Source organism: Myodes glareolus, chromosome 8 (assembly GCF_982192425.1).
Source record: "Myodes glareolus chromosome 8, mMyoGla1.1, whole genome shotgun sequence".
NCBI classification, from domain to species: Eukaryota; Metazoa; Chordata; class Mammalia; order Rodentia; family Cricetidae; genus Myodes; species Myodes glareolus.
The window spans coordinates 99,982,104-100,006,568 of record NC_142033.1 but is presented as its reverse complement, the minus strand read 5'-3'; the positions used below and the strand labels follow the sequence as shown (position 1 = coordinate 100,006,568).

Sequence of the window (24,465 nt, the reverse complement as noted above, 5' to 3'; positions counted from 1 at the left end):
CATCCTATGACCCTGGCTGCAGTCTGTTCGTGTTTTCAGGACCTGGAGTTGCAGGGTTGTTGTTTTTTTAGAGTATTTCCCATTTATGATGGGGGTGCTTCTGCAGCATTCCTTGTGAAGACATCACTTGATGCAATCTTTTCATCCTAGAAAAAGCAAGAACATTTTTATGTATTTTGGACATTTTTAACTTTGCAATTCTTATTTCTAAATGGGTAATTCATTATTAACTCAGAACCTATTGGTTGTTTACTATTATTTCACATATTCTGTGTTACCTTTTCTTTTTCCCTGGAGAGTTGGTTGTAAAATATTTCTCCTATATAGTGTCCTGTCTGGAAGTGTATTACCCCTGTCTTTACAATCTTTGTGCCTCCATTTTTATGGAGATAACTCAGCCTTAAGGGGAAGGCTTTGAAGAAGTCATCCCACTTAAATTTGGGCTCACATTTACTCTGCACATTTTACACTTTTGGGTCTCTGTGTTAGTTTTCATCTCCTTCAGGAAGATGCTTCTCTAAGGAGGGCTGACTGAAGCACAGATCTATGGGTATGCCAGCCATTTTATTGGCTTGCTCCATTGGCAGGTTAATAGTATTGGGTCTTCCTTTAGGCTCATGACTTATCTGTTCTCAGGATTTTGGCTGTGTTGGCAGTGTCAGGCATGGGTTCGTTTCTGTGAAGCCTCCTTAAATACAATCAGACTGGTTTGTTACTTCTGTAACATTTGTGCCACTGTTGTACCAGAATATCTTACAGGCAAGGCACTATTTTAGGTTGCAGTATTTATAGTTTGGTGAAATTAGTGCTTACCTTGTTCTTCTGGTGCACATGCAGATACCATGTATATCATGAACATAGTTGCTTTTCATTTTTTTCAAACGAATGAGAACTCTTGTGAGTCACAGTCGGCTTGCCACTGCTCCCCCATCATTCTTAAAGATAAATTCTTTTCATAATACATAACCTGGAATATTTATTAATTTTGTGATATTCTAGGTAAATATAGTCACACAGTTTGTACTAGGAATGAAATTGAGCCACCCATAATCAGTTAAAAAGGGAACATATTCCATGATGCTTCCACCTAGGGTTAAATTGAGTTTTCGTAGAAAATCTAAAAAGCATGAATCAGGATTTCATTTTCTTGTCAAAAAGAATGTTGTAAGTAGAATTGTTCGAAAAGACTTGATCCTGACTTGTAAATGCATTGCAAGCTTCCAAATGAAATATGTCAGTCATAAGGTAGTGCAAATGTTTCCTATCAGCAGGATTTTGTTCTCATTGCTGTTGTTTTGGGGGTAGAGCCCTTTAGATGGTTTCTCATTTTCAGCCCCTCACATTGCCATGGTCAGGCAGTGCCCTTCTGTTGTGTTGACACTGCGGGCAATCTGGCTCAAGATGTTCATAGTTTTGCTTAGGGTGCTGCATTTACATTCTCCAGAATCACAGCTTCCTCTGGAGCAGTAGTAACAGCTTTGAGGAAACTGACAGAGGAATGGACAAAAACTACTGAATGAAAAAGAAAAAAGAGGAGGCCATGACTGCTCCTGTGTATGGTGGAGGAGAAGGTTTACTGTAGATGAGGACAGCATAGCCAGAGGCAGAGACAGACACAGACATCTGGGATTGTCGAGAATGAACACACCCAGACTGAGCCTGAGCAGGCCCATGGGGAGGGAAAGGGAGAAGAAGAAAGACAGAGAGGGGAACCTGGAGATGCATCCAAGAGGGCAAGAAGCCAATAAGAGGACTAATAAGGTAAAATGAACCACTGAAGCCAAATGGCTAGATTCTATAAGGAGGAGCAGCTAGGGAAGGGAAGCCCAGGCCTGTACTGGAGAAGTTGAGGGTGGGAGGCTGGGTATGCCATCAGTAGGACCCTGTACCAGGTAGGAACTGAGAAATCCTGGTAGAACCCTGCAGCCAGAGTATGCTTTGATATGTTAATAAGCACCTTAGAAGTCTTTGGTCCCTGGTTGGAGGTCTAACAGCCAGATTTTAGCTAGTGCCCTGTACCCAAAGAGTCTGGAATTTGGTTGGAAGTGTCACTCCAACCCCTGGCATTCACATATCCAAAGAGTCTGGAATGTTTGCTTGGAGGCAACACCCCAGCCCCCGGCATCCATAGATCCAAAGAGTCTGGAATGTTTGATATTGTCGGATTTGGATTATTGCATGGGTGGAAAGTCTTATCAAGGGTGCAAACATTTTTCAAAAACTAACAAGAGAAGAGGAGTAGATCCCAAGAGATGGTACAAGAAACAATGATCTACTCATTGGCACACGTGGGAATCCCATAAAAACACTAAGCTGGAAGTCACTTTAGTTTTCTGTAGATAAAGCACATTGTAGTTTCCACTCTACTCCATACATATTATAGGCGAATACATTCATTTTAAATAGGTATCAGTCTTGAAAGAACACAGTGAATTTTTCACGTTTTGCACCGGTAGAGAATCATCTCGACTACAGCTGGCACTGCCTAGGAACCCACAGACAACTTCATCCGGGGAGGCAGCTAGGCCAGCTGCTGATCTTCACCTGTCTGCTCCTCTAAATGTCAGGTTCCAGTTTCACCCCCAGCTCCGCAGCAGACCTGCTGTGGCCCCTAACCGCTCTCTTCACATAACCCCAGGGTATTAAGCATATTCTGGTGGACTACTGTAGCATGAATAATAAAAACCCAGAGACAGATATTGGGGTTCAAGCAGAAAATCAGGAAAGCAAAGTAGCCAACCATTAGAGAGTTCTTACCTCTACCAAGGCTCAGACAAAGTGGCAATCCTGTCCTCAGAGTGACTGCAGACTGCAATGCTCCCCACCAAACCTCAGACTGCACACTGCAATGCTCCCCACCAAACCTCAGACTGCACACTGAGACCCTGAGCTTCTGTATCCTCCCATTTTATATTCCTCTCTTGTGCTGGAATTAAAGGCATGCACCACCACCACCCAGCCTCTCTGGCTAACTAGTGTGGCTGTTGGGATTAAAGGTGTGTGGAACCACTGCCTGGCCTCTATGGCTGACTAGTGTGGATAGCTTTGCAGTCTGATCTTCAGGCAAGCTTTATTTATTACAACACAAATAAAATATCACTATAGAATACCCTGATTTGCTCCCTCCTGTGGATGGACCCCCACCACACCCTCTCCTGCCTTCTCCTCACTCCTTTGTGTCAACTCCCAATACACAGTGTTATGGCTAGATCACAGAGTCAACCAAAAACCAAGTAGGAGACCAAGTCCTACTTGTAAAAGCAAAGAGCCTTTATTTAAGTTCAATCTCGAACTCTCCATATGTCCAACTTATTGGCATAATCAGAAAGCCCCAAGCTCAGTTGGGATTGGGCTTTTGTAATAGCAAAGGTTGGGATGAGAGATTTCTAAGGTTCAGGACCCCTGATGGATTGACATTTGTCTAGGGGTGTCAAAAGGGATTGGTATGTGCTGGCAAGTGATCCTATCTACAATGGTTGGAATGTTGTAGGCCCATACTTCTTCACGGAGACCAGAATCCCAGGCCACAGTTTGAACCTGCCACAAAGGAGGTGGTCATCTAGCATTTACAGACAGGCTGTTGCCAGGGTCAGGATATGCTAATGTTGTTCTGCTTCTTCTTTGTAATTTGGAGGATGCCTGAGATAGAGATGCTAATTCGGCCTATGTGACAGAGCTGGCATACAGAGCAGGAAGACAGGGAGACGTGACAGAGCAGGCATAGGTAGATGTGTGGACGTGACCACAGCCATTCACCTGGTTACCTAGGAAACAGAAAGCAAACGAATTTCCCCCTCAGTTTATGTTTTGGTATGTTTGGAGAATAAACATGGAGGAATATTCAGAATGTGAACTCAGGATTACATGAGGGATCACTGAAAATCTCCCTCCCGATAAAGCCATGTGAGTTGTGTCTTTAATCCCACACCACCCCTCTGGTCCAGAGATAATTTATGGTCCGGGCTGGCACCAGACCCCGACAGAACGTCAGGAATTTCCTTTGGATGATCTGTTCTAGGGTGATCTCAGTTTGTGGTCTTTTTTGGAACCAGGTATTGTCTTAGCACAACATAAATTACTGAAACTAGGGCCTCTATTGAGATTGTCATGCCTGGGTTATACATCCCCCCATTCACAAGTATAAATGACAGTCATGGATCCTGCTTGCCCTGGCGTTTAAGGGGATAGTATTGAGACCTAAGAACCATTAGCTAACAGATTTTTCTCTAGGGCAGTGGCCATCCTCTGCTACCAGGCCTTGTAGCTCTGATCTTTGAGTACAACCAAATTGCAAACATGATCCCTTTGGTTCTATGGTTCTGCCTAAAGAGCCAAAATGTCTTCTTATTGTAGAACCATTTTAGTTAATAAATCTATTAATTGACTAGGCTGGGCCTATTTTTCTGGTATGTCAATGGACATTATAGGTAGCCATTTTGGCCCCCATGCCAGAGACTTCCCCTTTGTCTTAGCATTTTAACCTCTTTTGGGCAGGGAGCATGGGATGACGTGTTCTTTTCTTTTTTTTTTTTCTTTTTTTCTTTCTTTTTTTCTTTTTTTTTTTAGTAAATTTTATTAAATTATAAAAGTTTCCATTTCCGCCCCTCTTCCCAACACCCTCCCATTCCCCCAACTCCCTCTCCTCCTCCCTCTTCGTCCCTTAGGGCAGTCAGGGTTTCCTGCCCTGTGGGAAGTTCAAGTTCCCTCCCCCTCCCTCCAGGTCCAGGAAGGTGAGTGTCCAAACAGACTGGATCCCCAAAATCCAGTATATGCAGAGGAAACAGGTCCCAGTATCATAGTCAATGGCTTTTCAGAAAGACTTCGGGCCAACCACAGTCAGAGAATCCGGCCAAATTCCGAGAATCTGGTTAGATCACCTCCTCGTTCAGTCCCAGTCCAACTGGCCTTGGTAAACTCTCATTAGATCTGTTCCCTTGTATCAGTGGGTGATAGCATCCCTCGCAGTACTGATTTCGTTTTTCATGTTCTTCCTCCTTCTGCTCCTCATTTGGACCTCGGGGGGCTCAGTCCGATGCTCCAATGTGGGTCTCCGACTGTATCGCCGTCCTTCGCCAGATGAAGGATCTATGGTGATAAGCAAAATATACATCAGTATGGTTATGGGCCACAGCCGATTCAGGCACCCTCTCCTCTGTCGAGAGAACAATCTGGGGGATCTCTCCTTGGACCTGGGATCCCATATATAATCAAGTCTCCTGTAAACCCTAAAATGACTCCCTTAGTTGAAATATATTCTTCCCTGATCCCATATTCATCCTTCCTCCCTCCCCCCCCCATCCCAGGCCACCGAGCTTTCCCCGTTCCTCCCCTACTCCCTTCTCTCTAACCCTCTCCCCTTCCATCAACCCTCCCACCCCCCCCCATGCACCCGAGGTTACCTGGAACTCTTGTCTATTTCCTACCTCCTGGTGGATAGCTAAATAATCTTCATCAGGTTCATCTTCTTATTTAGCTTCTCTAGGATCACGAATAATAGGCTCAAAGACCTTTAATTATGGTTAGAATCCACTTATGAGTGAATACATACCGTGTTCCTCTTTTTGGGTCTGGCTTACCTCACTCAGTAAAGCGTTTTCTATTTCCATCCATTTGCATGCAAAATTCAAGATGTCATTGTTTTTTTACCGCTGAGTAAAACTCTAATGTGTATATGTTCCACACCTCTTTTAACCATTCTTCTATTGAGGGGCACCTAGGCTGTTTCCAGGTTCTGGCTATTACAAATAGTGCTGCTATGAACATAGTAGAACAAATGCTTTTGTAGTATGTTGGGGAAACTTTAGGGTATATTCCCAAGAGTGGAATTGCTGGGTCCTGAGGGAGGTTGACTCCCAGTTTCCTGAGAAACCGCCACACTGATTTCCACAGTGGCTGCACGAGTTTGCATTCCCACCAACAATGGATGAGTGTTCCCCTCACCCCACATCCTCTCCAGCATAGGCTATCGTTGGTGTTTTTGACTTTAGCTATTCTGACAGGTGTAAGATGGTATCTCAAAGTGGTTTTGATTTGCATTTCCCTGATCGCTAAGGAGGTTGAGCATGACCTTAAGTGTCTTCTGGCCATTCGAAGTTCATCTGTTGTGAATTCTCTGTTAAGTTCAGTACCCCACTTTTTAATTGGGTTAATTAGAGTTTTAGTGCCTAGTTTCTTGAGTTCTTTGTATATTTTGGAGATCAGACCTTTGTCTGATGAGGGGTTGGTGAAGATCTTCTCCCAGTCAGAAGGCAGCCTTTTTGTCCTACTGACAGTGTCCTTTGCTTTACAGAAGCTTCTCAGTTTCAGTAGATCCCATTTATTCATTGTTTCTCTTATTGTCTGTGCTGCTGGGGTCCTACTTAGGAAGAGGCCTCCTGTGCCTATATCTTGTAGACTACTTCCCACTTTCTCTTCTATCAGGTTCAAAGTGGACGGATTAATGTTGATGTCTTTAATCCATTTGGACTTGATTTTTGTGCATGGTGATAGATATGGATCTACTTTCATTTTTTTACAGGTTGACATCCAGTTATGCCAGCACCATTTGTTAAAGATGCTTTCCTTCTTCCATTGTATACCTTTAGCTCCCTTGTCGAAAATTAGGTGTTCATAAGTTTGTGGGTTAATATCTGGGTCTTCTATTCGATTCCATAGGTCGACTTCTCTGTTCTTATGACAATACCAAGCTGTTTTCAATACTGTAGCTCTATAATAGAGTTTGAAGTCAGGGATGGTAATGCCTCCAGAAGTTCTTTTATTGTATAAGATTGCTTTGGCTATCCTGGGTTTTTTGTTTTGCCATATAAACTTGATTATTGTTCTCTCAAGGTCTGTGAAGAAGTTTGATGGGATTTTGATGGGGATTGCATTGAATCTATAGATTGCTTTTGGTAGAATTGCCATTTTTACTATGTTGATTCTCCCAATCCAAGAGCAGGGGAGGTCTTTCCATTTTCTGGTATCCTCCTCAATTTCTTTCTTCAAAGACTTAAAGTTCTTGTCAAATAGGTCTTTCACTTCCTTGGTTAGAGTAACCCCAAGATATTTTATGCTATTTGTGGCTATCATGAAAGGTGATGCTTCTCTGATTTCCCTCTCTGCTTCTTTATCCTTTGTGTATAGGAGGGCCACTGATTTTTTGGAGTTGATCTTGTATCCTGCCACGTTACTAAAGGTGTTTATCAGCTGTAGGAGTTCTTTGGTAGAGTTTTTGGGGTCACTTATGTAAACTATCATATCGTCAGCAAATAACGAAAGTTTAACTTCATCCTTTCCAATACGAATCCCCTTGATCTCCTTATGTTGTCTTATTGCTATTGCTAGAACTTCAAGCACTATATTGAAGAGGTATGGAGAGAGTGGACAGCCTTGTCGCGTTCCTGATTTTAGAGGAAAGGCTTTGAGTTTCTCTCCATTCAGTTTGATGTTAGCTGTCGGCTTGCTGTATATTGCTTTTATTATATTTAGGTATGATCCTTGTATCCCCAGTCTCTCCAACGCCTTTATCATAAATGGGTGTTGAATTTTGTCAAATGCTTTTTCAGCATCTAGTGAGATGATCATATAGTTTTTTTCTTTCAGTTTATTTATATGATGGATTACATTGATAGATTTGCGTATGTTGAACCAGCCCTGCATCTCTGGAATGAAGCCTACTTGATCATAATGGATAATATTTCTAATGTGCTCTTGGATTCGGTTTGCCAGTATTTTATTGAGAATTTTCACGTCGATGTTCATGAGTGAGATTGGCCTGTAATTCTCTTTCTTGGTTGTGTCTTTGTGTGGTTTTGGTATTAGGGTAACTGTAGCTTCATAAAAGGAGTTAGGCAATGACTCTTCTGTTTCTATATTGTGGAATACATTAAGGAGTATAGGTATTAGCTCTTCCTGGAAGTTCTGGTAGAATTCTGCATTGAAACCATCTGGTCCTGGGCTTTTTTTGGTAGGGAGATTTTTGATAACAGCTTCTAATTCTTCGCGACTAACAGGTCTATTTAGATTGTTCACCTGTTCTTGGTTAAACTTTGGTATATGGTACTTATCTAAAAAAATGTCCATTTCTTTTACATTTTCCAACTTTGTGGCATATAAACTTTCATAGTAAGATGTAATGATTCTCTGAATTTCCTCTGTGTCTGTGGTTATGTCCCCCTTTTCATTTCTGATCTTATTAATTTGCATGTTCTCTCTCTGCCGTTTGATTAATTTGGATAGGGGTTTGTCAATCTTGTTGATTTTCTCCAAGAACCAGCTTTTTGATTCATTTATTCTTTGGATTGTTTTCTCTGTTTCTATTTTGTTGATTTCAGCCCTCAGTTTGATTATTTCCAGTCTTCTAGACCTCCTGGGTGAATCAGCTTCTTTTTTTTTCTAGCTCTTTCAAGTGTGCTGTTAAGTCTCCAATGTGTGCTTTCTCCGTTTTCTTTAATTGGGCACTTAGTGCTATGAACTTTCCTCTTAGCACTGCTTTCATAGTGTCCCATAGGTTTGAGTATGTTGTGTCTTTGTTTTCATTAAATTCAAGGAAGACTTTAATTTCTTTTCTTCCTTGACCCAGGGGTGATTTAGAAGTTGACTGTTCAGTTTCCATGAGTTTGTTGGCTTCCTGGGGGGAGCATTGTTGTTGAATTCTAATTTTAGTCCATGGTGATCTGACAAGACACAGGTAGTTACTAATATTTTTTTGTATCTGTGGAAGTTTGCTTTGTTACCAAGTATGTGGTCAATTTTCGAGAAGGTTCCATGAGCTGCAGAGAAAAAGGTGTATTCTTTCCTATTTGGGTGGAGTGTTCTATAGATGTCTGTTAAGTCCATTTGATTCAATACCTCCAATAGATCTCTCAATTCTCTGCTTGGTTTCTGTCTGATTGACCTGTCCATTGGTGAGAGAGGAGTGTTGAAGTCTCCTACTATTAGTGTGTGTGGTTTGATGACCGCCTTGAGTTCTAGAAGAGTTTCTTTTACATATGTGGGTGCCTTTATATTAGGAGCATAGATATTCAGGATTGAGACTTCCTCCTGATGAATTGTTCCAGTTACGAGTATGAAATGTCCATCTCCATTTCTTCTGATTGATTTTAGTTTGAAGTCGATTTTGTTAGATATTAGAATGGCCACGCCCGCTTGTTTCTTAGGTCCATTTGCTTGGAAAACCTTTTCCCAACCCTTTACTCTGAGTATGTGTCTGTCTTTGTGGTTGAGGTGTGTTTCTTGTAAACAGCAGAATGTTGGATCCTGTTTTCGTATCCAATCTCTAAGTCTGTGCCTCTTTATAGGTGAATTGAGTCCATTGATATTAAGTGATATTAATGACCAGTGGTTGTTGACTCCGGTCATTTTTTTTTTTTTAGGTAGTAGAGTGTATGTGTTTTTCTTCTTTGATTTGTGCTTGTGAATGGTCGCTAGATGTTCGAGTTATTGTAGGCCGTGTTGGGAATGTTGGATTCCTTCGGTAGTAATTTTCCTTCTAATATTCTCTGTAAGGCTGGATTAGTAGCTACGTATTGTTTAAACTTGTTTTTATCCTGGAATATTTTGTTTTCTCCGTTGATAGTGAACAATAGCTTGGCTGGGTATAGTAGCCTGGGTTTGCATCCATGGTCTCTTAGTTTCTGCAGTACCTCTATCCAGGATCTTCTGGCTTTCATGGTTTCCATAGAGAAATCCGGTGTAAGCCTGATAGGTTTACCGTTATAAGTTACTTGACCTTTTTCCTTTGCAGCTCTTAAAATTTTTTCTTTAATATGTATGTTTTGTGTTTTGATTATTATAAGGCGAGGGGATGTTTTTTTCTGATCCAGTCTATTCGGTGTTCTGTATGCTTCTTGAACCTTCATAGGAATATCGTTCTTTAGGTTGGGAAAGTTTTCTTCTATAATTTTTTGAATATATTTTCTGGGCCTTTGGTCTGCAGTTCTTCTCCTTCTTCAATCCCTATTATTCTTAGATTTGGTTTTTTTATTGTGTCCCAGATTTCCTGAATGTTTTGTGAAGAGAATTTGTTGGATTTGCCGTTTTCTTTGACCAGAGCATTTATTTTCTCTATGGTATCTTCAGATTCCGAGATTCGTTCTTCTATCTCTTGTATTCTATTGGTTATGCTTGATTCTGTAGTCTCCGTTCGTTTACCTAGGTTTTCCATATCCAGCCAGTTCTCCGTTTGTGTTTTCTTCATTGCCTCCATTTCAGTTTTCAATTCTTGCACTGTTTCCTTTACTTGTTTGATTGTTTTTTCTTGGTTTCTCAGGGTCTCATTCACAGATTTACTTAGTTCTTCAAACTTTTTGTTATATTTCTCGTCAATTTCTATACTCATTTCTTCAAACTTTTTGTTATATTTCTCATCCAATTCTTTAAGGGAGTTATTCATATCCTGTTTAAGGGACTCTATTGCTTTCATAATGGCACTTTTTTCCACTTCTTCTGGGTTAAGGTGTTCAAGCCCTTCTGTTGTAGGGTCCTTGGGATCTGGTGTTTTCATGTTGTTTTTCAGATTGTTGGATGAGGTCTTGCCTTGGCGTCTGCCCATCTCTTAGTTCAAATGTTCTCTATTGGAACTTCTGTTACCGGGTCAGGTTCCCTTCTTGGGCAGGGACTTCACTGACAGAATGCCCACCTTTCCTCAGGCAGGCTATTGAAGCACAGGCACTCCCTCTTTCCTGGATGCGCTTACAATGCAGGCTCAGCTTGCAAGACAGCTGAGCTGGGGAAAATTTTATGGCCCCAGGGGGAAGGGAGAAATATAGGAATTCGTACCTGGATGGGAGCTGGGATGGCAGGCGGGAGGGGGTGGCCAGCACTGCAGGGCGACCTGGGCGACTGTGGGTTCGGGGAACGCCAAAGCTCTTCCTCACCAGGACCCTGTCAAGGCCCGAAGCAAACTCACCCCTCCGATGGCCCTCTGCTAGAAGTCAGGGCCCCTGCTGGTCAGGAATGTGGCTGAGCTGGCACCTGGACCACCTGTCCTCAGGGAGGCCTTTAGGACCCAGGAACTGCCTGGAGCCAAGCTGCGCCTACAGCCAAGGCCCAGCTTGCAAGGCAGCTGAGCTGGGGAAATTTTATGGCCCCAGGGGGAAGGGAGAAATATAGGAATTCTTACCTGGATGGGAGCTAGGATGGCAGGTGGGAGGGGGTAGCCAGCACTGCAGGGCGACCTGGGCGTCTATGGGGTCGGGGAACACCCAAGCTCCTCCTCACCGGGACCCTGCCACGGCCCGAAGGAAACTCACCCCACCTATGGTCCTCTGCTAGAAGTCAGGGCCCCTGCTGGATGGGAGTCGGGATGGCAGGCGGGAGGGGGTAGCCAGCACTGCAGGGCGACCTGGGCGTCTATGGGGTCGGGGAACGCCCAAGCTCCTCCTCGCCGGGACCCTGCCACGGCCCGAAGCCAGCTCACCCCACAGAAGGCCCTCTGCTAGAAGTCAGGGCCCCTGCTGGTCAGGAATGTGGCTGAGCTGGCACCTGGACCACCTGTCCTCAGGGAGGCCTTTAGGACCCAGGAACGTCCTGGAGCCGAGCTGCGCCTACAGCCAAGGCCCAGCTTGCAAGGCAGCTGAACTGGGGAAATTTTATGGCCCCAGGGGGAAGGGAGAAATATAGGAATTCGTACCTGGATGGGAGCTAGGATGGCAGGCGGGAGGGGGTAGTCAGCACTGCAGGGCGACCTGGGCGTCTATGGGGTCGGGGAACACCCAAGCTCCTCCTCACCGGGACCCTGCCACGGCCCGAAGGAAACTCACCCCACCAATGGTCCTCTGCTAGAAGTCAGGGTCCCTGCTGGATGGGAGCCGGGATGGCAGGCGGGAGGGGGTAGCCAGTACTGCAGGGCGACCTGGGCGTCTATGGGGTCGGGGAACGCCCAAGCTCCTCCTCGCCGGGACCCTGCCACGGCCCGAAGCCAGCTCACCCCACAGAAGGCCCTCTGCTAGAAGTCAGGGCCCCTGCTGCTCAGGCGACGTGTTCTTTTCTGTAACTACATTGGGACATTGTTATCAGGGCCCAAGAAAGCTGAAAGGCTAATCAAAGGTAAGGAAGGAATCTAGGCAAAGGGGCATTAGCAGCAGCATCTGGTTCACTGGCTGAGCTGGTCCACATCAGCAGTTCATCAAGTCCAGGACTCAGTCATTTGGAACAGGATGCAGTAAGCAGCTGATGCTTGAATGTGTCAACCAAGTTTAATCTAGGGACAGAAGTTAAAATTCATGAACGTAGAGGAAAATATTACATTTGAAACTTTCAGGAAGGGGAGGAGTACCAAGACCAGGAGAGAAAAAATAACATCCTTAGGTGAAGACAGGTGGAGATAATTTAGGCTGTACTTATCTGGAATCCTTGGTCCTGTGAGAAGTGGTTCCAGGTTTTTTCCTGAAACCTATGTGAATTTTTATTTTACAAAAGGACATAAAGTTTTTAGATCTATTAGCATTACTAATCTATACTGAAATCCACATATCAGAAAACGGCAGGTAATGGGTGTCTGTCAAACAGCAGGAGTGGGCTCATTGGAGTTCCAGCAGAAACTGCAGAACTGGATTAGAAACATATAGTCTTCTTCTGTCCTGAGAGCCAGGTATAAAACGGACAGAGATATCTTTGGCCTGATGAGAAGTACCTTTAAGTTTAAACTTTTATGGCAACCAAAATAAATCCAAATTCCTGAGCTTGTGACTGAGAAGTAAGTAGTCATTGCTCTACCAGCTTATCAGAACTCTATTAAATGCTAAGCTCTGAACTCTTATATCATAGAAGGGGGAGACAATATAAAACTTTTTTATACCTTAAGTTATTCATTTATACTTTTATAACTTTCATTTAGCTCTCAAATCATTTTTGAGACCCTTAAACCTTATAAGCACTTATATCCTCTGACCATTTTTAAGATCCACACAAGGCTTGATTTTTATATATAAAATGAGCTAACAAGCTGACTGTTGCCTTGGGAAAGAACCTGGTTGCCTGCTGCTAAGCTGACAAAGTTAGAACTAGGCCAACCATCTGTACTATCAAGGATAAATTATACCTTAATGTAATGGTATAGGAGTCCCTTCTGTTTGTGTGTTGCTTTCATTGGATAATGAATAAAGAAACTGCCTTGGCCTAGTTGATAGGGCAGAACTTAGGTAGGCAGAGAAGACAGAACAGAATTCTGGGAGAAAGAAAGCAGAGTCAGAGAGAACCACCATGGGAGCAGCCAGAATCAGACATGCTGAATCTTTCCCGGTAAACCACTGTCACGTGGCAATACACAGATTAATATAAATGGGTTAAATCAAGATGTGAGAGTTAGCCAATAAGAGGCTAGAGATAATGGGCCAGGCAGTGATTTAATTAATACAATCTCTATGTGGTTATTTTAGGTGTAAGCTAGCCGGGTGGCCAGGACAAACAGCAGGCCCTCTCTTCTTCAACAATGTAGAATAAGCATCTTCCAAATCTATTAAAAATTACAGGGAACAGTCCATACCCAGGTCTCCATAGCATTGGAGGCAGAAATATCAGAACAGTAGTATTTGCCAGGCGCATAAGGTGAGTCTTTTCTTTGGAGGAACATGGATAAGACCAACCTTATTTTGTCTAGTCAAAAGGGGTGTGATCTATTCTCCAGGGTCGTGTTGTTGTCCACAGTCTGGGTTGGGTCCTGGCAGCACATGTTGCATTGGAACATCTGACCCAGTGGTCAGTGTTGTCATTATGCAGATGGAGACAGCGTGGTGCCCATAATCTACTTTGGAGACCTTGAGTCACTGCTAGAATCTGGGAGTCTCTATCTGATATAATAAGCTTTTTAATTACCATTTAAATGCCATATCTTCAGATTTCTGAATTATTTGAGGACTACCCAGGAATATCTGAATAGACAACTTTGTTTTTAGTTACTTGTTTTAAGCTTAATTATTGAAAACATATACAGGGGACTAAGTAATGTTTATTATTATAATTAATTATATCAGTAGTATTTAGCATGGCTACATTTAACAAACTTGATCATTTATAAGGATAGCTATTAACTCATATTTCTTAACATTTTACATTAAGTTAGCAGCTTTTATAAGACTCAGACTTTATATTACATTTTTCAGGTTTAGCTTTAAAATAATGATTTTGAATTGAACCTCTTTTTAGTGAAACATAAAGCATTTCTAGGACTCAGTTTATCCAAATAGCTTAAGTTTAGCAAACAGAGAAGATTAGACATACATTTTTAAGCCTGAATTGACCTTGAATAATGAGAGACTGGTTTCAGAGTCAGGGTATTTCTTAGGTTCGGGTTCAGGGCTAAAGTGTTTCTTTCACTGGGTCACCTCCCAGATTCTGGGTGTTTTTCATTCACATTTGATTTTAAAATATTAAAGCTGCACCTCAGTGCTTTTATACTTAAAAAGGAACTTGCACTGCCAGCTAAACTTTGTTAATTTAGAAGTCACCCAGGTGATAATGGTTATAAAGACATGAAGGGATCATAGGAAACAGCTGAGGCATGACTAGAGTTCCATAGAGAGTCCGGTTACAAGAATGAGCCTTAACAGTAAGAAATGCCAGTGCCTGGTGAAAGCCTCCAGAAACACCAGGTACAGTGAAATGGAACAGCTGAGATCTAAAGACAGGTTATGTATATGCCATCGAAGGTGGCGACAAAGAGGTACTTTATTTGATATTGTAAGAAGACATTTAAGAGATTTTAATTTTTTAAGAACAAGTTTTTAAAATATGTAAATTTAAAAGGCTATGGGACATTTGTGCTTCGAAGTCTTTTATATTATTAATATTTAGACTTAAAAGGCTGAAGATTGGAATCATAACCATAAGCACCAAATACTAACCAGAAACTGGGATGTTCCTTCCTTGTAATTCAACAAGACAATGACAGAAGCAGTCTGGTAAAGGGCTCAGAACAGTTTCCCAGCCCACTGAGTCTCGACCCTTTGGGGTTACAAAAACTTTTACAGGGTAGTCTATGGTCACCTGCATGTCAGATACTTGCATAAGATTTATAACAATGACAAAATGCAGTTGTACAATAACAGTGGGAAAAATTTTGTTGTAGGGGGTCACCACAACCTTGAAAACTATATTTAAAGGTCAAAGCATTTAAAAAGTTGAGAACCAATGGCTTAGAAAATGTCTCTCCTTATTCAAGGTCAATTAAGGCTTAAAAATGTATGTCAACCAGGTTGACCCTAGAATCAGAGTCAGTAAAACTAATACACCCTGGACCAAAATTACAGCCAAAATGCTAAAAAGGTTCAGTATAAAAAACAGAGTTTGGCCCTTAAATCAGAGTTATCTTTGCTCCTGAACAACTGAAACATGGAAAACCAACCAATTCCTGAGCAGAAACTAAAAAACCCCTGAGCATCCTGACTCTGAACACAGAGCCAGTGAAATAACAGGATCTGAAACCTGATCCAGTGAAAGAACACTTTAGCCCTGAACCCAGAACCAAAGAAACACAGCCTGACTTTGAAACCAGTGCCAAAGAAACACACTTTGTCTCTAGAATCAGAGCCAGTAAAAAATACACCCTGAACCTAAAATTAGAACTAAAGCTTAAAATGCTTCAGTGAAAGAAACACAATTTGACCCTGAAATCAGAGTCATCTCTGCCCCCAATTAACTAAACTAACCAAGCCCTGAGCAGGGAAACTAAGAAATCCCTGAGCAGAAAAAACTTCTCCCCAGGAAAACTCCACCCCTAAGAAGCCCTATATGAGGCCCTCTGCCTGCTCAGCTGGGGACTGTCCTTCATGATTCTGGCAGAGGTAACCACTCTCCTGGACTCCTCCTGCCCCCAAAGAAATCTCTTTTTTAAAAAGAGTCTTGGGTGAAGATTTTTGTCGGCAAAGAACAGAAGAACCTTGCTGGGGCATTCCTTAGGGGACTGAGAAAAAAAAGCGTTACAGAGATTTTCCCTTAGAAGGGTTGAGCAAGACTGAGTAGAAAATGTAACAACTCTTCTCAGGAGCTGGAGTAGACTGCTACATTTCTGCAGGGGCTTCCCCTTTAGCAGAATGTAGCAGAAGTAACATCTTGGACCAAAGAAGTAGATAGCTCTGCTAGAACACTCCCTTAGGGTAGCAGAGAAAAGCTCAGATATAGGAGCTTTTAGGAGAGGAGCAGGGTTTCTATATCCTGTGGAGAGACCATCCAACACTGCACCCCAACTTCAGGCAGCCTGACTTCCCAACAAGTCAGGACACCTATCTTTCTGGGGCTGAGCTGTCCTATTGTGGCTTCAGCCTCCAGAGCAGCGCTATTGCTGCTCTAGATATAGCCTGGCATCCCAATAGTCAGGATATCTTTGCAGAGCCAGAGCTGTAACACTCACACTTGCTTACATTCAGGACTGTTTCAAAACACGAAATGATGCACTGACTTGGACAAACATTCCATGGTAGTTTCCTTATCTAAACCTAGGGAGTGGTAGGTATTCCCAGCTATTCTGGTCTTCAGTCATACATGCTGTGTAGAATGGCTCCATATACCATGTACCATGTTTACAATTTATGCCTCATCCAGCAAAATTTGGTTTATCATCTCTTTACGCTTGGCAGGGCAACATGCTTGCTATGCTTGGGGCTGTGCTTGCCAAGTAACCATATAATTTCAACTTGAGCAAACTCTTTGTTCTCACGTTTAATTTGTTTCAACTTTTAGGTTAACCACTTGCAAAATGGTATTTGGAGATGAGGCCTTTGGAGGAGCACAATGGTAAGTCACATTGTCAACTTCAGTGGATCCCAAATCCACTAAGAGTCATGCCTCTGGGGATCAAATTGAGGTTGTCAGGCTTGATCTTGTAGGATCTCAATTTGTGAATAATCCCAGATAACCTCTTTCTTTTTGTCTCTTCACATGACCAAGAGTGAGTTCATGTCTCTTTACAAGGACAATATGCCATCATGCTGGTTCTGTCCAACATTAGTTGGACATCTAGGAGCAAAACCAATATGAAGAATATATGTTACAAATGGATTAGGTTGGCTTACATGATATTTTCTGGGTAACCTGTCAATGGCTGTCTACCGTGGGGAAACTGAGAAGCCAGTAGCTGCTCAGTCCAGGAGACAGGCTTCGGCAGTTCTAACCTAGATCAGCGGCATGGAAGATTCCTGGAAAACCACTGATATTCAGACTGCACAGGAAGGTCATAGAATCTCGGTTCTGATGTCAGCAAATGATGGTGGCAGCAGTAACAATAGCACTCCCTAGCAAGAGACAAAATATAACAGCTTTTCCTTCAGACCTTACATCCGGGCTGCCATTGGAATGTGCCTCAATTTGATCCCCAGATCCTATAATGATCGATAATGAGTATAGGTGCCCATGGAGACCAGAAGGTGTCAAAGCTCCTAGAACTGGACTTACAAGTAGTTGAGAGCTGCCTGGCATGAGTTAGAAACAGAACTCAGGTTCTCTAGAGAGAGAATGTTAAAGAAATGAGGGCTAGCTCATGCATATATTTTCAAACCCTTTCTTTGGTAAGTGGAATATTGCACACAATTTTCTCCATTCTGATTTTGTCTTTAATGGTAATTCACAGAGCTAGCCCTCATTTCTTTAACATTCTCTCTCCTGATGACAAAGCTCAGCCATTTCTAGGCTTTCTAATTATCAATGGTGCTTCAGTGGATAGTTTTGCACTGCTAATTTTTTGCTGTTTTGTTTTTGTTTTTTCCAGTTTACCCTTGGGAGACTAAATGTAGGCCTGGAGAGACAGCTTATCTTAGAAGCACTTTCTGCTTTTCTAGAGAACCTGAGTTCTGTTTCTCAAAATCTCAACCCCCCACTGCTAACTAATCCATTTATTTAAGAAAATATTCACATTGGGAACTGATCACTTGGCTCCTATTATTTGACCTAACAGCTCAACAATAACATCAGAAGTATAATGCCCTTGTCAATTGATCAGTTCAAACCCATCACCAGACGGACTTTCTTCACCTATTTCATTATGTTAGACAAAGACTGTAAATTAGTGCATTATAATGAATTCAGATAGGTTTTTATCATTGACACAGGAAAACAGTGAAGAAGTTATGCAAACCATTTGATGATAGAAGAGACAAAAACAGGTATCTTCAAGGTCTAGGTGCACCAATGGCAATTCCCATTTGTTCTGCTTCATCAATTAATGCTATGCATTAAAAAGCAGCTAAAACTCAAAGAAAGCATGCCACAAAGTCTTTGCTAGCTGCAACAATTTTAAATTCTTCTATAAACCCAGGTGTCATGACTCACACCTGTAATCTCAACATGCAGGGGACTTAAGAAGGTGGATTGCAATGGGTTCCAGGCCAATCAGGGCTACACAGCTCCAGGCCAACATCAATTACAGTAAGACCATTTCAAAAGGTATACCTCCTTTAAAAAAGTCATCATACATGCACATAGACACACACTTGTAGGGCTACCCTAAACAGAGATCTTACCTGTACTTCCAGCTTCTTTTACAAAATGGAGGCTTGAGGATTTTTTAAAAATATTTCTTTATTAAGTATACAATATTCTGTCTGTGTGTATGTCTGCAGGCCAGAAGAGGGCACCAGACCCCATTACAGATGGTTGTGAGCCACCGTGTGGTTGCCAGGAATTGAACTCAGGACCTTTGGAAGAGCAGGCAATGTTCTTAACCACTGAGCCATCTCTCCAGCCCCCCCCCTTTTTTGCTTTCTTCAGGCAATTGTAGAAAAAGAATTGGCAGGCACTTCGTTTTTTCTTACTCTTACTGATTCAGAAGTCTGTAAACACATGGCTTTAGCTTGGCTGCAGGTTTCATGCCAATGATTTGATGAAAAGAATGGACCAGGACAAAATTGTGAAATTGGTTTTTTTAAATTATTTAACTTTCCTCAATTTGTTAAACTTCTGCATATATTAAAACCATAAAAACTTCAGATAATATTCCAATAGAGTAGTAAACATTAATAATGGACCAAGATGGGAGGAGAACAGATCCATCTTCCTTCTTCTGTCTAGGGTCTCTCTCTCTCTCTCTTCTCCCTCTGTTGTCAGAGGCCACTCGTCCATTCCTGACCACCCAGAAATAATCTCACCCAGAAACTGTATTAAGTAAAACACTGCTTGGACTGTTAGCATATGCATATTTCTAGCTTGCTCTTACATCTTAAACTAACCATTTCTTTGATCTGTGTATTGCCACATGGTTGTGGTCTGCTGGTAAGGTTTAGTCCTGAATCCAGCATCTGTCTACTCTGATGGCTACATGGCATCTCATTGACTCTGCCTACCCACTCTCTATATCTTTCTGCCTGGACGTCCCCCCTTGTTCTGTTCTGCACTGCAATAGGCCCAAAGCAGCTTCTTTACTGACCAATGGTATTCACAGCATACAGAGAGGAAATCTGTCTCCCCTTTTCTGTCTTAATAAAAAGGAAGGTTTTAATTTTAACATAGCAAGATTTCATACAACAAAACAGTTATCAAGAATTATCGTTATGATAATTAGTCCATTTACATTTGGTAAATTAAGGAAACTATTCTATCATCTATCCTATCTTTGTGAGTCTAAAGTTTTATGTCTAATCTATCTTTTATAATTATAACTATCTTGGCATGCCAACCTGGGCCAGCTACATTCACATAAAACTTGAGCGAGCTTAGAAAGGAAATCTAGACACAAAAGAACTGAGTTAAGCATGGCTTCTTAGAAGCCACAGGTTTTTTTTGGTTTTGGTTTTGTTTTTTTTTTCCAAATGGACTCTGTTTACTGGTGGCTAGCCGAAGTGCTGTGGCTCCTTTAAGAGAGATCTTCCTGTTATAGCATTAGCAGCAAGAAACTACATGGATTTGAAATGGCTGGTTCCTGGTTTGTGCTGCCACCATGAACTCTGGCTCTTTCAGGAGGCCAAGCACTTGAATGGGATTTGTGGGCAGCGTGCTGCAAGTTACTTGATGGCAGAATATGACAACTGCTTACCAGAGTCGAGGTGGTGAGGATGGCTTACCTGACAGTCTCAGAGGCAGTGAATGGACCTCCACCATGTTGGACTGGGTATACCCAAAAGGCAAAGCAGTCTTGGTCCTAGCCATGCCACTTAGCATTTTAAGAAGTGGTCATGGTCAGAAAAAGGATTACAGACACACAATAAAGATAAATTCCCATGGAAAATACCTCTAAATGGGTCACAGTTTTAGATAAATGTACATGGGCTTGGATAAGTAGGTATGAGTTTCTGCATTCACTGTTTTCTACTGGAAAAGGAAGCTTCTCTGCTCATGGTTGGAAGGCAGAATTAATCTACAGGGGTGACCATAAATACTTAGAAAGCAGTCTGACAACACATTTTGCAAAATAACAGTGGTAGATCCCTCTACACACATTAAAGCTTTGAACATACCCATATATGGATTTTTGATTATGTTTACAGTTCTAGGCATGAATTCCTTCCTATGAACCAGGCTCACATTCAAGAAGAACATAATTGGTTACCCTGATGACAACCATTGCACTATTGCATCAGTAGGCATGGTGTGTATCTTCCGTGGCAGGTCAGCATGATAACATAAAGGGTCCACAGTGGGCAAGTTCACTAATGACTTTATTCCACCAGTGGTCTCAGTATCACCCTTTGACACCATGAAAGCTAGTTGGCATGGAGGAAGTTTCCCCAGTAACTTTAAAATTGATTTTTTTGTATGTCCTGCAATCAAAATGTGTGGTGTCTTTAGCAAGAGCATCTATCTAGCAATGGTGGGCAACCAAGAACAATGGACTACCTTACGCTGGCCTGTGGAGACTCACTGACTAGTCGATAACATGTATAGAGGTATCCCACACCTGCAATTCACTGGACTCTTAAGTACTAAAGCACCACTGTGCATGTGCGGCAGGGTTAATGCTCTTGTAAGCAGATGTATATTCTGATCAGAAGCTGTAAACACAACTCACTTTTTGCATGCTTTAAGATTACATTCTTCACTGAGTGCTTACAAATCACCAAAATAGTATTTTAATATAAAAAGGACTAAAAGAAGCATCGCATACAATAAGGTTAAGCAATATGACCATATCAGTCAGTTTCCCCCAACTGAAAAAAACACCTAAGATGGCCAACTTAAAGGGAGAAAAGTTTTATTTTAGTTTGGGAGGTTTTCATTCCATGGTTGGTCTGTTTATAACTTTGGGCCTATGATATAAAGAAGTAGAGCAAAGATGCCCACTTGAAATGCATATCAGGAAACAGAAGACAGGAGTTCCAATATTTCCTCAAATGGTCTATCCATCTCCTAAAACTTTCCAGGCGCACCACAAACTAGAGAGCAAACATTTAATACATAGACCTTTTGGGGCCACTCGAGACACAAACCAGAATAATCACTAACCAATTTCAAAACCAAAGACTTAGCTACATGTGGTGACTCGTATCTATAATCCCAACAGTGGTGAGGTTAAGGCAGGAAGATCATGGTAAATCTGAGGCCAAGACAGGCTACATAGTCTGGGCTTCAGAGCAGTCTGGGCTTCGACAACAATGAATGCCTGCAGCAGCAGTTGTGAGCCACTCTGTATGGGTATTGGGAACTAAACCCTGGTCTTCTGAAAGAACAGGAAGTGCTCTTAATCCTTGAATCACCTGCCCATCCCACTGAGGTAATCAGAATGAGCACGACCCCCATTAACTTATGTCTGAATACTTACTCTCCACTTGGTGGAACTGTTTGGGAAGGATGAGGAGATATGGACTTTAAAGTGGTACGTGTTGGGGGGCTCGGCTTTGAATCTTCAAATAATCTGGTGTGGTCTCTGACCAAGATAGTGTAGAGGGCACCAGGCTATAAACTACACGTGACACCTCCCCTAAGGATGGGTTCTATTGAGAAACAAAGTGGATAAAGGTCTAGGGATGGGGAGCCTGGAATAAACATTCTGAGGGATTTGGGTGAGGCCTCACCCTACAGATAGCAAAGGTCACCAGGTTATTAACAATATCCACCCCAGCCTTCTGGGTGGGAAAACAGCTGTGCATTCCCCCTTCCATTAAAAAGATAACTCTGCATGTCTAGCATTCCTAGTTTCTCCAGTGCGTATCTGTGAACATTCATGCCTCTATAGACATCCTTGTGACCACATGACAGCTCACTGTCACTTCTCAGTATCATCAGACTCCAAGAGACTAGCGTACTGTGTATTGCTAGCCTAGGAAAAGATGATGTTTAAAGTGCAGTTTCTATGGGATGCTTGTCACTTTTTCATTCCTGTAAAGTCAAAAAAATCACCAGCCAGGGAGGGGCCATCTGTACTGAATTTTAGGCTTCAAAAATAAAACCTCAATGCTAGCTTATGGAAAACTGGATTTTTGTAATACATTTGAACACAAACAGAATACATTAAAAGGTACTCTGTAAAAACATTATGTGTATACTTAGCCATGACCAAAAATAAAACCTGAAACAGAGTTTGAAAAACAAAGGTCACACACACACACACACACACACACACACACACACACACACACACATCATAGTGCATACAATTTTGGAAAACCTTTGTTAAATTGAATGATCAGAACTTATGCCTGATTTTCAATATCTAACTATACATGTACATCAAACAAGACTTTGAATATGAGAAATGAGTTAGTCTTCTCAACTCATTCTAATGAAGTCCACCTTCATCATGCTTGTTTTAAGAGTCTATTGGAGATGGGTCCAGATGATCTAACCAAGCACAGGTTGCTGGCAAGAGATGAAGTTCTGCCTCCTGTAGAAATCAGCCTGTGCTGCCTATTATGACAGTAACACCCTAATATCCACCTCTCAAGGCCAACTTCCAGTCTCTCAGACAAATGTCTTGATGATGTTTGATTTTTCTTGACTCAAGGTCTAGATAAAGCTATTGTAAAAACTCACAAGGTAGGACTCTGAGGTCTTTATTTTATCAATGGTCCAAAAATACATCCAGGTATTAAGAGGGAAAGTATTGTATGTATGAATAGAATATTATTGGCTATTACTGATTCATAGAAACAAACCTGCCCTCTTATTCTAGAGCTGAATGAAGTCTGATTGTTCTATTTAGCATTAGACAACTGAAATGTGCTCCTGTCTCTACAGATGGTGCTGTTATGAATGTTCCTTTCAGGATTTTTTATTAATATTCTGAATGTAGTACAATATTTCTAAAAATGATGTAATTTTTATAGTGAGTATGCCTTTGAGTTTAGGTGTGTTCTTGCCTTTGCAGACTGAAAATGGGGTATATTTTGCCAAAAAGTATGAAGAAAGGATCTAAGAAAACAATATGACTGAAATCTATGTTCTTCAAAAACTTTCCCCTGAGTTTACATGTTAAAATACAAGAATATCTGAATTAAAAAACAAGAACAGATTATGACAACACAGGAAAATTTCCTTTTATAAACATAGAGGATGTTAGTGCATAAATAAAATAACAGTGTTAAGTGATTCGAAAGCACAGTTATTATATCTTCTTCCTGGGAAGTTTATGGCTTCCATCCCTGGTATCAAGCACAGGTGAACACGAACCTTAACTGGGAAGAGGTCACATCCAGCACCATAGCAGCATCACAGCTCAGTAGCAGAACAAAGCAGAAAATGATCAGGTCAGCAAACACTACAAAACAAAGTACACTGGAGACAACTGAATAAGGCAGGATGAGTAAAGTTCTCAGTATTGGGGAGGAGGGGCTGGGCAGTCCAGCTGTAAACAGTCCCATCTTTTGTGACTAAACAGCACTGACAATTGAGGTGTCAGAAGCCTCGCTGCTTTCTACATCATGAATAGCTGCAGGTTCTGGAATTTCATTCATCCTCAAAACCTCTTCATAGAGCAAATAGCTCCGCAGACTTCGAGGAAGAGGCAACTGATGGATGAAACTGTTAGAACGAAGGTGCTCTGCTTTTAGACTGGCCCGAATTTCCAAACGGCAGAGATGGGTCAGGCATGGAACACAGGCTGGAGAAACAAATGAACAAAATATTAACTGACAGTGAAATGAACAAAAGATTAAGGACCTAAGCTTGGACTTCAGAACACATATAAAAGCCAGAGATGGGAGTGCCAATATGGTTTGCTCGGTAACAATCTACCTCCAGTTCAGTGAGAAACACTGTATCAAAAGAGTAAGGTAGAGAGTGAGAGGCTAATAGCCTTCTCTAGTTTCCACATATGCACACAATCACGAATGCACACACACACACACACACACACACACACTAGTAATACACTAACGTAAGCAACAAACCCATCTCCATATAACAAAAGAGAAATAGTTTGTTGCTTAGTCTTGTTTTCAAAGAAGATTGGTGGATAAGGATAATCATATTAAATTTTCAATTATTTTCCTCACCTGGTTGCTCTTGCTTCAGTTGGTCACTCAAAGTCAGTATCCAATCCATAAAAGGTAAATGTTTAAATTCTAAAGAACTGATGATACAAGCTGGCACTTAAGCAAACTCACAACAGAAAATTGCTACTTCCCT

At 41.8% G+C, this 24,465-nt stretch overlaps 1 protein-coding gene across 4 annotated transcripts in view; it reads right to left on the bottom strand.

Moving 5' to 3' along the window:
* Positions 1–21,077: 21,077 nt before the first annotated feature.
* Positions 21,078–24,465, bottom strand: part of Asb3 (ankyrin repeat and SOCS box containing 3) — a 128,428-nt gene continuing 125,040 nt past the window's right edge. For 2 of the 4 annotated variants that reach the window (XM_085692334.2, XM_085692335.2), the window contains one exon: positions 21,078–23,938. In XM_085692334.2, the coding sequence (XP_085548460.1) occupies positions 23,709–23,938 (230 nt within the window). In that variant the 3' untranslated portion in view covers positions 21,078–23,708. The remainder of the gene's footprint in view (positions 23,939–24,465) is intronic. The other 2 variants (XM_085692336.2, XM_085692333.2) reach the window with 2 other exon arrangements.